This window comes from Pan troglodytes, chromosome 1 (genome assembly GCF_028858775.2).
Source record: "Pan troglodytes isolate AG18354 chromosome 1, NHGRI_mPanTro3-v2.0_pri, whole genome shotgun sequence".
NCBI classification, from domain to species: domain Eukaryota; kingdom Metazoa; phylum Chordata; class Mammalia; order Primates; family Hominidae; genus Pan; species Pan troglodytes.
Genome location: NC_072398.2, coordinates 128275955 through 128291856, shown reverse-complemented (window position 1 = coordinate 128291856; position 15902 = coordinate 128275955). Strand labels below are relative to the sequence as shown.

The following is a 15902-nucleotide window of genomic DNA, read 5'->3' as shown; positions in this document are numbered from 1 at the left end:
CTGTGATATGATTCAAATGTCAGAATAAAATAACATATAATCCAAGATTACCTTCTGTTATGCCTTTAAAAATGTTTCAGAGTGTCTATGTGCATAACTGTGTGTGTGTGTTAACATTACTGGTTTCTCACATACCATAGTTTAACATGTCAAGATTAAGCATCAAATGTTAATAACAACTGACGTCCATTTCATGAGAAAAATCTGGCTAAGGACCAACTGAAACGGTGACATGCTGCCTATCATCTCTGTGAAGGGAGACAAGCAGAACTTATACTCACCGCACAGCCATCATACAGTGCTTTGATGAAAGGGTTATTGTCATAGGACATCTCCTCATCATTTGATCCCAGGAACCGAAGTGCTTTGTCATAACTTCCTGATGACACATCATACCAGGCTGCTGACTGATGACAGTGGTAGGTGAAATTTTGCCGAGCAGAGGCAGTCAGAAGTTTCAGGAATGTCATTTGCACCATATTGATGGAATTTCCTTCAACATCTAAGTATGAAAGCTAGGAATAAAGGAATAAAAAGACACCTAATGACTCTTTTCCTCTTTTATGCTACAAAGAATTAAATCACTGCAGACAGTGAACTGTGATGCCAGAAGAATGTAGATGAATCAAAAGACCCACCTTAACCTAATGAAAAAAAGTGTACATTGAGGGTCAGAAGACCCAGAGACAAGATTTTATGAATTGTATCCCACTTAAGTTACTGTAGCCACTGCTTATCTTTGAAAAAACCACTTTATCTCTAAGTCTTAGTTTCCTAAACAGTAAACACTATAAAAAATGCTTTAGTTTCCAAGAAATGTTTCAATATATTTCTGTATCTTTTTGAAAAAAAATTGGTAAAATAATGGAACAATGAAAACCAAGGAATCTCAGAATAATGCAAAGATTAGCTGGTTTTATGTTGTTTGATTTTGACTATTCCTTTCAAACATTTCAAAATGTATCAACTTTACCCAAATCTGTAAACATGTTCCTACACTTTTCATTTTGGGGCTATAGTCCTCAAAGGTTATTAATATTTTCAGAAATGCCTGTTTATCTATTTTTAGATGATGTGTGTATTCAACATTGTATTGCCAGCAGCAGGCATAATGTGCAAGACAAGACAAGTTAATATTTGTTGAGTCAATACTTATTCTGAAATTATAGCAGGAAAATAGTCTCAGTTGTAATTTATTAGCAACTGTCTCATATCATCTTTATAAATTGTCTTATTTTTGGTAATAAAAATATCTGAGTTCAGCTGTAACATATACACTTAAATTTGAAAAAAAAAAGGTTAAGATGTTCACCTAGATTATAGATTAGGTCAATGTAAAGGCAGTTATTTGTTACTTTCTTCCTTAAAACAGATTTTACTTAGTTCTTACTGAATAGTAGGTCAGATCATGAGTATTCTTGGGGGTTGAAGAAAAAAGTCTACTGGGAAAATTCAATCCACACACATAGAGTTCTATCTGTACATATTTTTAAACTTATACAAAGATAATAATGTACTATGGATATTTAATATGCAACTTGAAGACTGTAATAGAGAATTATAACTCCAGTGGAGAGTGTCAATAAAAGTGGTTAATATGCATGAGTTTGTATAGAAATAATAACTGTATAAATAATCATAAATGGAAAATAATAGCTTTTCAAAGAAAATTAAACAACTGAATAATTATCTGGATAACTGGAAAACACTTTAAATTCAATAACTTCTAAATAAAATACTTTAAACACATATATGATTAAACACCTTTTAAAGATTAATTTAATTCTGACATCTAATCTTAAAATATCTTTAGAAAATTATTGAAATGAACTGGTAATTGTATGGAAATCTTTAAATTTGTGCCAGAACAATCAGAAAAAGTTGCACATTCCAACTTATTGATATGAAGAATAAAGAAGGAATTAGGTTTCAAGCAGACAGAAAGTGAAATAATAGGAAGATATTAAGTAGATATTATATTCTTTATACCTGATATTTCTAACATAATCAATTTTTATGATGTCTATCTCAGGTACTTAATAAATTGTATGCATGATTTGATCCTTGTTTTCCATAAATTTAGCATATTTCCATTTACTTTTATACAAAAATGTTAGGTTGCTTTAAGATACCACAATGGTCTAAGAGATATTAAGTGGAACAAACTAGAGACCACAGGGAATCCTCATTTAGCATAATTTAGACTTTCACTGTTAAAGTCCAGAAATACATAATCAGAATGTCACTTCTTGAGTTCGTGAAAAATCGTTTCATGTTGAGGTAATAACATACCAGTTTTCCCCTTTTAAATTCACTAAACCAACTTCCTGGTTTCTCCTTTGGCCATGATGAAATTCTTACCTGTTGCAAAGGAACAGAAAAGTTAGTGAGTAGGTGAAAATTTACAATATAAACAGTATTTTTATATACATATAATTCATTTTCAGTAAGACTAAGAAAATAAAGAGGCTTAAAATCGTTTTAAAATGACACAAATTAGATTATACAAAATGAGACAAAGAGAAAAATTTGAGATAGATCCTGTACATTCTATGTAGTGAAGATTGAGTCATTTCCTTTTTGTTGTCTTTATCAGCTCTAAAGGAAAAGGGGAAAGACAACCTGGTATAGGCATACTAAGGGTTATAGGGGACATTGGTGGAACACTCAGAAACCCTTTGCAAAGAAAATCCTCAAAATGTCAGTCAGCTTCATCAAGCAAGGCAGGTACCATCTTCACTCCATAGCCAAGGAACATGTTTGAAAGTATTTAGCCAGTAGCTAAGGAGAGATACTGTGTGAAAGGCACTGATTGGAAACAACCTGAATTACTCCCTGCTGGTTAGAATATTTAGAATCTTATAGATCTGCATTTATTGTTCTGCTTTGTGAAGAACAGCAAAGGGTATATAAGTCTTCACAATAGGGAACTCGAGTTATCTGTGTAAGAAACATTTTCTGTTTTTCCACATTTCTCTGGAGGCTAGGGGAGCTTTACTGTGCTTCATTACATGCCAAGTAGGGTTGGAAGATGGAAGTTGTTTTTTCTCCTGCCCTTACTACCCACTCTTTACTCAGAAACTTAACTTTTCTCCCAAAACCATTAGTCACACATAAAGCTACTTGTTTTGCCTTAAGGAGTTTCTGTGCCTCTACTGTCCACACCATTTACTAGGAAGAATGAGATTTATTACATGAATATCAATAAAGACAAAATGTCCACTTATAAAATGTTTGGAGAATATAGTTATGCTCGTGAACAAACTTTCTTTACATTAATGATTTGCATTTAGCTTTGAAGACAGAACTCAGTATACTGGTAGTAATGTTAGGTAAAAATTAAAGAATTTGTTTAAAGAAACTAAATATTTAAAAATATGTAAGTGCAGAAAAGACTTGTATATACAAGTTTAATTCTTTATAAAATTAGATATTTTGGGTGTAATATGCAGCTGTGAGGTCTCTGATGTGGTAATTGGGCAGAAGAACACTTTAGTGGCACTAAAATTCAGCTGTGCTGTGTCATGGAAATCCATAGAATTTTAGCGAGCAAGCAGGTGCAGAAAGAATACATCTGGGTAAAAAATAAAGAAGAGAAGTATTTGTTAACTCTGTGCATCAATTTGGTGCTTATTCATGTTTATGCAAATGAAGTACTCTAATTATTTTGTAAGAAAAGCAGATAAATGAAAATATGACAGTATAATTTTCCTGTTTAGTTCAATATTGCAAAACATGGCAGGAACTGTCAACATTCACCACCAAAACAGATTGGTACTTACTCCCTCAGATTTTTTGTCTGGATAAATGCAAGTCTCACCACCAGATGTGAAATTACAGTAAACTTTGAAGGAATCTCCTGAGCAACCTTGGTTAGGATCAATCCAATATTCACCTAGAAGGTAGCAAAAAATATGTCATAAAAAATTCATTGACATCATTGTTGAATGCATTAGATATCAAATTTTGTTAGAAAGAGAAATAAGGAAAATATATATTAATAGATCTTTTGCCTTTTAAGCTTTTGGGCATATTGGGGTACGTTTCTTAATAAAGAGTGATACTTTCTCTTGTCTGCCTCAAAGCTTTGCAAATGCCCCATATATTCTACCTGGAATACCTTTTTAAAATTCTTTTCATGCCTATCACTTTTTGGTTTCAACTTAAATATCATCTCCTCAAATATTAACATTCCATTTATCCCTGTGTAATAAATTGCATGCATATTGAAATAAGATATACTTGACTCCAAATCTCATAAGTATTATTTACTACTTAAGTAATCTGAGTAGTGTAATCAATATATTTTCTTCCTAGTTTCTTCATTTGTAACAATGGAGGTGATATCGTATCTACTTAGCCTCAGAGACCATACCTCTGCCTTATTTTATAAAAAAAAAAAACTTCTTGCAATAAATGTACTCTGTCTTTGAAGGGGGGTCCTAAGAAGGACTACTTTATATATTTTAATGCAGCCTGCTATTAATGCCATTGCTGAAATATTGCAGAACACACTTTATTATGTGAATAATCATCACCATTCATTTGGTGTTATGTGAGTAAGCATGGAAAATAGTGGGAGTAACAAAGTTATTCTTTAGATAACAGACAATATGGCTTTAGTTAACAAGAGTTACTAGGAGCCAAAAGTGATATACATATAAACATTACTTTGCTTCCTTCTATTGGGGCTCAAAAAATGATACCCCAACGTGAAAGCTTCTGAATCAGTTTTTCTGTGACCTCTGCCCTCCTGTCTCTCATCCCTCATTCTCCCTTGAGGCAAGTCATGGAAATTAGAATCCCTCCTCCCCAAAGTGGATCATAGAAACCAGAACCCCTTTTTTGCAAAGCCAGCTATAAAACCTAAACATATTACTCTAACTGTTATAGTAGGTAGTCAGTCAGACATAAACAGGGCAGGAGAGCCCCGCCAACCCCACCAGGAATGTCAGGCGACCATCAGATGAAGGTCAGGCAGTTGTTAAACTGTCTCGCTAAAACAATTGGTTGCAGCTGGTGCCAGGGAATGGCCGTCTCCCTTTCCCTCAGAGAAAACACCTGAAACTGGTGACCAGCAGCTTCTTTATACGATCTCAGGAGGTGGGCTACTGGGCTCAAGCATGTGCACTAAGATGCAAATGGTTGGAGTTTAACTGGTAAACAATCTTCCTCTGGGAACACTAAACTGGTAAGGGTAAAACGCCTCAAGTGAGCATGAGCACAACTCCAGGAAACAAAATGTGTGTGTGGCCCCTCCCAAGTGCTGGCAGCCCACTGCCCTTGTGGACAGCCCACCCCAAGGGAAGAATCAGGCGAGAAGAGATGCAAACCTCAGAAGCATGCCAATGTAGAAAACCCCAAGTCAAAGGTCAAACCATGCACTTGAAGCCCTCCAGTCGCCCGCTTCACCCTCTTCCAAGTGTACTTTACTTTCTTTCATTTCTGTTCTAAAACTTTTTAATAAACTGTCACTCCTACAACCCTTAGTATACCATATGGATTTGCCACTGCTAACATAACCTTCACCCACCTTTCTGTGTAACAGCTGGCCATAAAGAAATTAAAACTCTTATTCCAGAGGGGTTCTACCCCGTACCTGGGAGGATGGAATACTACAACACAGGCCAGGGAGTATCTGAACAGAAGGCCTTACTAGGTTTCCCTACTCAGATTAGTATCATTAGCTCATACCCTTTTTTTGTCCAATATTATATTGCATTTCTACACAGCTGTCCCTGCCTTATCGAACCTAAGCATAAAATCAGACAGCTTCCTCTGTATCTTTTGAGCTTGAATCTGAAGGCTCCTATGTTATGTTGAACTATAATCAAATACATTTTTAATACTTTTCTCTTGTTAACCTTTTTTTTTTTTATAGGGGTGGCAGCTTTGACCTTTATACTGAGAAGGAAAGGAATCGAATTCTTTCTACCTTTATACTTCCAACTGTTTTTCATGCTGCCACTTCATTTCAAATATTTGAATTATATAAGTCCACTGGTTATGAACTTTTAATATTTTAAAAGCTCAAATTGCTTATCTTGGTGCTGGAACTCTAAACAATGCAATATCAACCTGCTTTATCTTCTGCTACTACTTGTATATAAACAGGAAAAGTATTCTAATAGTCGCATAACTTTTATATCTTTAACAAAAACATCTATATTTTTTCAGATTATACCATTAATATAATCATGTCTGAAACAAATTAGAATTCCCAGGAAAAAAATACAAGGAAATAAAAAAAAAAATCATCTAAGATTTTACCAAGTAGAGATAACCACTGTGAACCTTTGATGTATCTTACATGGTTTTTAGGAGTATATAACATTGAATTATCTAAATCATCTAAATCCTTTGCTTAAATAATACCAGTTAAAAGTAAATCTCCTTATAAATCACTAAATTAAATGTATATTTTTCAGATAAACATATTATAAACATAAAGATGTTAGATACCAGTTTGTATAGGAACGCTAATAATTACCTGTGTTTTACCTTTAACAGGCTATGCTTGTTTAAGATAAGAAGATCTTTGTGACATCCTTTTTTTTATGCTGGCTGTTTCTGAACTACATTGAACTTTTCTATCTGCATTGAGTTACTTAGATCACAGTTATAACTGACATTATATGACTGGTAGTGCAAAACAGTATTTTCTACAGAGTAAAGGGGAGACAAAATAGTTCAACATGCAGTGGGAAATTTAAAAATCAGATGAAGATCTGCCCCTTGCTACTTTAATAATTGTAAGAGTTTAGTCAACTAACTTAGCAACCTGAAACTTTCTTTCTCTGACCAATAGGTATATAAAGGTTTTGTCAAAGAGTTGGTATGATGAATTATCCTAATTGTTATTAGTAAGTAAGCTATTCACAGCTGTTTGGAATATCTGTGGATCAATTAAAGATACATTTTTGCCCCAAGCTATCCCAGTTCTTAATATTCTGTTCACCAAATCATTGCCAAACTGATAGATCAAATATACATCAGTTATGCTATTTACACATATCCATATTATTCATATTAATCTAAAATAATAATCATATTAATGTAAGTATTCACATTAACATGAAGTTAGTAATCATACTACAATATACACATGTGTGTATACACAGTATCCATTCTGTGATAGTTATTACAAGCAAAGTACATTTGTGTTAGCTGTAATCATCCAAAAATGATCTTGTCATAATTTAATAAAATCCCATTTAACAGACAAGGATTTTCCAAAGCAAATCTTGATTTATGCAGTATAAATGATTTTTTCTGTCTAGAAGATAATTAATAACTGTTTCATTTTATTTAGAGACTGTATTAAACATTTAACTAGAATGAATGAGCTGCCAATGCACCTCAGAAACTCAGGGGCTCGGTACATTTGCTTTGTCATGTATTATTTACATACCATCTGGGAAGTCAGGATGGCTGAGTTGCAGGTCTTTACAAGTTCGGGCTGGATTGGTCTGAGTACCCATTGGAAATTTCATATGCTCGATGTCTTGTTTCAGGGAATTGAGGGAACCAAATATTTCTTCCATTCCATCCGAGTAATCAAGAATATTATCATCTGCATCTGCTTGCATGCCTTCAGTATGTCTTCTCGTTTTTTTGGAGGACAAGATTGGTAAAGGCTGAATGACTTCACCAGGTGGACCCTGTAAAGAAGATAATGTGAGAGCAATTGTTTCATAAAGTGGAATATTCTGCAGATATTAATTATTACTGGTTATGTTTTTGTTATAAGAAATTAGTTGGTTTAGCTTTTCATTAGCTACAAAATTTATGCTATAGGATAAGTTTATAAATATATAAACATCATAGATTCTTCTATGATGAACTTGGTGGAGATATTGAGGTAGGTGAATAAGTTAGATGATTTCTCACCCTTTATCTATATAATAATATAGCACAGATTTGTGTAGATATGTTACATATGTTAGTCTCTTGTTTATTAATTAGTCATCATTTATATGCCCTAACTCCACAAGTAGATTGTAAAGTCTCTGAGGATTAGAACAGCACTTTAAAGCTATTGCGCTATCTAATCAACTGTCTATTATATTTGATGATAATTTATATTATAAAACATTAAACTTTAAGAAATATGTACACATTAGTTTGCTTCAGATATGTGTGACTTAAATCATTATAAATTAACAAACTTAAAATCAATGCAACCAGACTTGAATTTACATTACGAGCAGAGCTATATCAAATAGTTATCATATTGTCATGGGTTGAATTGTATCCCACAAAAATTTGTAATGTTGAAGTCCTAATTCTCAGTATCTCAGAATGTAATCCCATTTGGAAATATAGTCACTGAAAATATAATTAAGATAACATCACTAGAGTGGGCCCTAATCCAATATAAGTGATATTCTTATAAAAAGGAGAAATTTAAACACAGATACACCCAAAGAGGGAAGATAATGTGAAGAGACACAGGGGAAAGACAGCCACCACAAGCCAAGAAGAGAAGTGCAGAGCAGACCCTTCCGCCATGGACCTCAGAAGGAACCAACACTGTCGACACCTTGTTCTAGGACTTCTAGCCTCCAACACTGGGAGACAATACATTTTTGTGGTTTGAGCCACCGACTCTGTGGTACTTTGCTATGGTAGCCCTAGAAAACTAGTATACATATAGTTGGAAAGATTTTAGCTCAAGAAAGAAGAATAACATTTCTTTCCCATGGACCTATATTTTAATTCTACCATTTAATTAGTTATGTGAAGCCTAGAACATTTTAGTATTAATAAAGTGGTAGCTATTACTATTGTTTTTATTAGTATCTTTATAATGCACTAGGAAAAAATGTAAAGCATCTGAATTTTTGTCATTATTCCTAGAGTCAAGTAAAAATGTATCTTTATGGCATAAAATAAGTTGGTTTCATTAATGTGACAAAATAGTATATGATTCTCCTGAAAAATTAATAAAAACAAGACTATAATATACAATTAAGGTATTTATATTTGAAGAGTGAAATCAATTAAAATTTAAGTCTTGGCATGTAGACTTGATTACTTAAATGATATAATGTTTCCTATAAAATCAGCACTTTTGACAGAATGTGCTTCTTGTCTGTCTTATAAATTCAGAGAAATCATTGGCAGCTTCCAGATGCGAACTGTCAGAACATCACTCTTGTTAACATGTACTTACTGGAGGCCCAGGAGGCCCTGGAAGACCACTGTCACCTTTCTGGCCAGCGGGTCCCTGTTAGAAAGAAGAGAGAGGACATAAATAAAGAAGAGGCAATTAAATAGGTTTCAATGCAAAATTAAATTGTCAAAGGGAAAACTACTTACAGTAGAGCCTTTGTTACCCTTTGGGCCTTGAGGACCCTACAAAATGCAAATGCAAAAGCACAGATAAAAATCTGGAGCATTTGTATCTCTTTGTTATATTTGTAACTTAACCCTACCTTATAAGGTTATTTTGTCTTGTACTTACTGGTAAGCCTGGAGGACCAGGTGGACCTAAGGGACCAGCAGGACCAGGAATTCCCTAGAGAGAGAATCAGCCAATTTAAATGGATTTTCTCAGCTATTTCATTTTCATGTTTTCATAACTTTTCAATATTTCCATAACAGCATACACTGTAAAATTTAGAGAATGCAAAAATATTTATGAATGGCTTAAACATTTTTCCATGGTGAATCTAAAAAATAACTTGTGCAAAATAATCAGAATTTTTCCTATGTTGCTACAATATCAATGAGGTTTTTGTTCTCAATCTATATGTGTTTATGTGTATATTCCTTTATCCCTCAGAATATGATTTACAGGTGATGGGAATTTAGTACATGTTTGTTTAAATAATACTCAACTGTAATTTTTATGGTTTCTAACTTAAATATTTTAAAATTTATTTACTCTAGGGTTGAACAAAAATATCTTTTTAAGAACATTACTGACTTAAACAAATTAGAATTAAGACACTCTCAATTGTTTCTTTGATCATACTTAAAGGACTGTGTGTGTGTGTGTGTGTGTGTGTGTGTATTATTGGAAATGAGTAGAAAAAATAACCTATATTTTTACTCACCCCGTCCCCTTTTGCTCCTGGAGATCCTTGAGTTCCAGGGAGCCCTCGGTCACCTTTTTCCCCTTGTTCTCCTGGAGGACCAATCAGGCCAATTAAACCAGGATGTCCCTTTGAAAGGCAGAGAAAAAAAATAATAACATGTACATTACTATCTTCATAAAATTTTAGTTATAAAATATTTGCACATTAAATTTCTAAAGCATAAAAATGAACAATGCTGATAAAACAACATTAAAATACCCTTCTGAATGAAATAAACAGTTAAGAATCTCCTTCTCATCACCTAACTGGATCTTTTACTGCTTATTTTAAGTGAGGGCTTTATTAAGCATTGGAAATATTACAAAACAAAATGCTTTCTAAAAATATCATTTTAAGTGTTCCATTTGAGGAATCTCTAAACCAATAATGATCTCCTATAATATAAGTTGAATAAATAACAGAAAACTCATTATTTTAATAGGCATCTCATTTAATATGAAATAATTTCTATTCTTCAGAGACTCTGCAGTCTTTAAAAGGCATTTGAAGATTTAAAAGTAATCCAAACAATAATAATACCATTTTTAAAAAGGCTAATTTCTCTAAGTACTTGGTGCAACTCAGCATAAATTCTAGTACATCAAATTAGTATTTGAAAGATATTTCTAGTTTAAAATTTTTATTTTCACATTTAAAAACATAAAAATAGATATTTTGTTATTCAGTCTGTTTATTTTCTGAATAGTTATTTTAGTATAACCATATGCTTTGTACATATGGTTGCTATAATGGAACCTTGAGAAGATATAGCACTGAATTCCAGCACATTTTTCACTATTTGCATATTTTCTCCCCTCTACATACATCTGGGAAGCTAAGGATTGAAGCTTTTTTCAGGGTTAGAATGAAGATATTGTTTGAAATTTTCTTTTGAATTATTTTAATCTGCAAAAGCAGGGCTATTAGTATATAAAAGCATATTCTTTTATTAATAACACATTCTTTTATTCTCACCTTTTCACCCTTGGAGCCAGGGTCACCTTTGAGACCAGGTAAGCCAGGAGGTCCCTAAATAATAACAAAAAAAAAACCCAAAAACTAAAACAGAGTAGGTATGAATTAGAGAATCCTATAACTAGTCACAGACCTAGTTTGGTTTTGAAAATATGGAGTTGAAAATAGTAATGATTAATGTTGCTTTATTTTTAAGGCTTCTAAGTAAATTTATATATTTAAAACACTATGGTTTAATTTGTAACCATAATATTGATGATTTTGATTAAATGAATGTAAAGTTAGAAATAGAATATGGTTATATGGCTTTTCAATTAAGAATAATGTGTCAATTTTTAAGTACACTAGTTTTAGAAGGGATTTCCAAATTATATATCCAGTTCTCAAACATTTTTATGTTACACGAATTTAAAAGTTTATGATATTTTTAGTAACATTTTTGAAAAAACTCAATAAACTTTTGAACAGTCAATAGATCTTTGATAACCACAGGAAAAAAATAGACAAAATTTTAATACACTGTTTGGTTTGTATTTAAATAACAACCTCTATTTGTATATGTTAGAATGGTTGCCTAATAATATTCTATAGAATAAGAAGATAATTCCTATATTACTAAATTAAAACATGGAACTCTGTAATTCTTCTAGGCCATGGCCAATTTTCTGAATTCTGATTTCAATTCTTATTCTTTGTTCTCTTGAAATCAGATGTCCTTCACTATGATTACTGGAGAGAGACATATACTAAGAATACTTAATAATCCCAATAAAATATTGCATGTATATTATTCATGAAGAAATTAGAGATCATGACTATTAATTTCTCTAAGCTAAAGTATAAGACGTTACAAACTACATCAAGATGGTACTTTCAGCTGTAATTTCTAAATTGCACCTCATATCTAAATGATTTATGAAATTAATAAAGAAATTTATTTTTATATAAATATACTTCTATTTCAATAATTTAACATTTTTAATAGTCCCAGACTAAGACATTTATCCTTTTAACTTATATTCTATTATGGCATGACTTTAGCAACCAACTCTGTCCTGCCCCCCGCCCAAGGAAATTTTCATACCGATGACTTTCGAACAAACTGTTTTATCTATAAATTGTTATACTCTAGGCCAGGTACAATGGCTCACACCTGTAATCCTAGCAATTTGAGAGCCTGAGGTGGGAGGACCGCTTGAACCTAGGAATTTGCAACCAGCCTGGGTAACACAGTGAGACATTTTGTCTACAAAAAAAAAAAAAAAAAGCAAAAACTAGAATAATTGGTGGTGTGCACCTGCTGTCCCAGCTACTTGAGAGGCTAAGGCAGGAGGGTCACTTGAACCCATGAGTTTGAGGCTTTGGTGAGCTAAGATCACACCACTGCACTCCTGCATGGGTGACAGAGGAACACCCTGTCGCTAGAAAAAGTAAAAAAAACAAAACACAAAAACACACCACACTAACAAGCCAAATTGTTGTACTACAATTTTGAAGACAACACAAAATACAGTCCTTGTGAAATTATACAAGTGAAACTACGCAGGCAACAGATGCTGTTGGAAATGAAACTGATGCTAAAAAAGTGATTTATATGTGACTCATGAAATTAGGGCCACGATAACCTAGATATGTCACTATGTCACTACTGCTTGCCGCAAGTCCTAAGGCACCAAGCAACAAAAGCAAACTGTTCATATGGTTTCTCTATGAATTAGAATTATTTTGAGAGAATTCAATTAGCTCAATTATAATTTCAGTAATAATTTTCATCATGGCTCTATGACAGCAAATTGTTTTAACTTTTTACCAAAGTACATCATGAGTCACCACTATTGTATCTTCTACAAGGCTACCATGAGTAATATTTTCCTCTATCTGGAAACACTATTTCTTCAGTGTAAAAAAAGCACATTATATCCTGGTCCATAATTTTTGTGAATTTAAAGCCTTAAGAACTATGGATCTGATCCAAGCAGTATGATGTACTAGGAAAAGTAGGGGTTCAGAATAGATAAGGTCTGGCATAGATACCAAACTCTCTTCCTAGCTATTTAAATTAATTGGACAAATAGAGCTTCAGTTTTCTCATCTACAAGCTGGGGACTACAATTCCTATCTCATAGAGCTGCTGCATGAATGAGGATGGGCCCTCCCTGTTCTTTAGTTTCTGAAGCCTGCTTCTCAAACCAAAACTGTGAATATCAGGAAAGAGCAAGAATAGTGTTAATATAAATTAGCCCTTGTGTAACAATGGTATTTTAGACTATTATTAGGTATATTTATGTTTTTTAATTCATAACTGAATTTGGAATTCTCTAAGTATTAAAGTGGACAATTTCCCTATATTATTCAATTAACAACAGACAAAAGTTATTTTCATACAAGCACATGCAGTTTTAAGTGTAGATATGCTTAATAATAATCTTCTAATAAGGAGAAAATTACTAATCCTCAGAGTCAAATTTATATGAATTTAGTTACATTCTCTTTTGTATAAGAATAAACAATCATCCCGCCCTGTTAAATCTCAGACAAAAAGACCACAGTGAAATTGTCAAATTCACTTTCAAGTATATAGTTATCTCCCCATTACTGGGGCTTCGCTCTCCATAGTAAAAATTGTATAAACAGTGAAGCATAATATAAATTTGAATTATTATCACTAGTTTTAGATATGCTGCAGATAAATACCTGTCAACTTTCTCATCCCATTCTAATAGAAAAAGCTAAAATGGCAAGAAAAGAACTACTAGTGATTCTAATTGCTCAAGCTTAGTGAAAAATATATTAGACATTATTTGTGTTTTAAATGCATTAAAAATCCTTTCCATAAATATTATTCATGAAGTTGAAGATAATGAATATTAATTTATCTAAGCTAATAATCTCTCGTAACATTATAAACTACATCTAAAGATGAATTTGACAAAATCAGTTTTTATTTTCATCAGCTGGAAATAGAAATTGGTATGATATTGAGAGCAGTTATAAATAACCCTCTGAACCTGAAACAGATCAAAAACATCAACTCTGCATATAAAAATGTTATTCTAACTATACATATTTTCTATTTTTCTCTTTCGGATATTGTAAATTGAAAACCCCCAGGGAAATACATAATTCATAAGTAATAAAGTAAAAAGGAAAACAGGGATGATACATTCTTAAGTGTCTAGAATACACAAGCAAACATTTTCCCCTGCAGTATTATGCTTTCTGGAATATTTGCTTTGATCTGCATTTCAAAACTCTAGTTCATTGAAATTTAAAGAAACTGCAGATCCTACACTTTATTTAAAATATAAAATTGTGGAATAATATTTAATCTGGTGAAAAGCAAATGCTTTTTTATTTAAACCTTTTTAATCATTGTGGAATGTTACCAATATCACCCTTGTCTACAGATAACTTAAATGTAGCATTAAAGAAATAAACTCTAATTCAGTATCCCATCCTATCTTTTAAGTTTTTATTGTTTAAAAACTAATGCGATCAGATATTTTATTTAACATTTTGTTATCAAAAGCAGAAATGTGTGATAATACTAAATAATCTTGTTTGAACATAAATGCTAAATAATTTTTCAGCTGCATTAAAACAAATAGAGTTTTAAAAGAATACGAAACAAAACAAAATAAAACCTTAAAGCTAAGACAGATGTTAATTCTGACTTCAAAAAATCAAATACATTTTAGTTTTAAAAGTGACTAAATCATTTTAATTTTGACTTTGTATCAGAGGGTAGAATTTAGACATCTTCATTCTTCTCTTTAAAACACTCAATTGGCCAGGTTTGGTGGCTCACGCCTGTAATCCCAGCACTTTGGGAGACAGAGGTGGATGGATCGCTTGAGCCCTGGAGTCCAAGAGCAGCCTGGGCAACTGTCAAAAACCTATCTGTACTAAAAATGCCAAAAATTAGCCTGGTGCAGTGGCACAAACCTGTAGCCCCAGCTAACCGAGAGGCTGAGGCGGGAGGATCGCCTAAGCCTAGAAGGACAAGGTTGTAGTGACTCGTGATTGTGCCACTGCACTCCAGCCCCGGTGATAGAGTGAGACTCTGTCTCAATAAATAAATAAATACTGAAACATTCAGTCTTATTCCCATTTAATGTTGGTTGACTACTAAAATAGTAGTATAATTCAACCAATACAAAATTCTAATGAAAATTTTAAAAATCCTTTAAGAAACCCTAATAAAATTATATTATACCGACTGTAGCAGAGTCCCACTTAAAAAAACAAACTCCAATAGAGTTATTTATATAGGCTGATCATCATCCTTAGCTTTTGATTAGCTTCCATATGTGCTATTTATCTTTTTTATTTTTGAAACAGAGTCTCACTCAGTCATCCAGGCTGGAGTGCAATGGTGTGATCTTGGCTCACTGCAACCTCCGCTTCCCAGGTTCAAGCTATTCTCCCACCTCAGCCTCCCGAGTAGCTGGGATTACAGGCATGAACCACCATGCCCAACCCTTATGTGCTATTTGTCAATCTTCAGTTCCATACGGTGATCTAAGTATACATTTGTAGTGTGTGTGTGTGTGTGTGTGTACACCTATACACATATACAAATGTAAATATAAGTTGAATTCATGTTTACAAACAAGTTTTTTACCATGTGAAATATGTACTTTTTCAAGTAAAAAATAAATACTATATCACATCTGACTCTAGCAGAGCTGATAACATAGTGTGGGCAGACACCAAGCAGAAATCATTTTAAGAGTTTAAAAAATCAGTTTGTTTTACTCTACCCCAAAGAATTTCATATCCAGAAACTTCCTATAAAATTGTTAAACTTATCTATGTGTGTAATGGATGCTCTGTTAGATATTT

The 15902-nt window shown here is 32.8% G+C and overlaps 1 protein-coding gene across 2 annotated transcripts in view; it reads right to left on the bottom strand.

Moving 5' to 3' along the window:
- The window catches only part of COL11A1 (collagen type XI alpha 1 chain), a 232057-nt gene that overhangs the window by 2368 nt on the left and 213787 nt on the right, over positions 1–15902 (bottom strand). For both annotated transcript variants that reach the window (XM_001140143.6, XM_001139974.6), the window contains exons 58-66: positions 11058–11111; positions 10062–10169; positions 9467–9520; positions 9322–9357; positions 9176–9229; positions 7412–7661; positions 3783–3895; positions 2293–2361; positions 282–515 (exon numbers count right to left, since the gene is read on the bottom strand). In XM_001140143.6, the coding sequence (XP_001140143.1) occupies positions 282–515; positions 2293–2361; positions 3783–3895; positions 7412–7661; positions 9176–9229; positions 9322–9357; positions 9467–9520; positions 10062–10169; positions 11058–11111 (972 nt within the window). The remainder of the gene's footprint in view (positions 1–281; positions 516–2292; positions 2362–3782; positions 3896–7411; positions 7662–9175; positions 9230–9321; positions 9358–9466; positions 9521–10061; positions 10170–11057; positions 11112–15902) is intronic.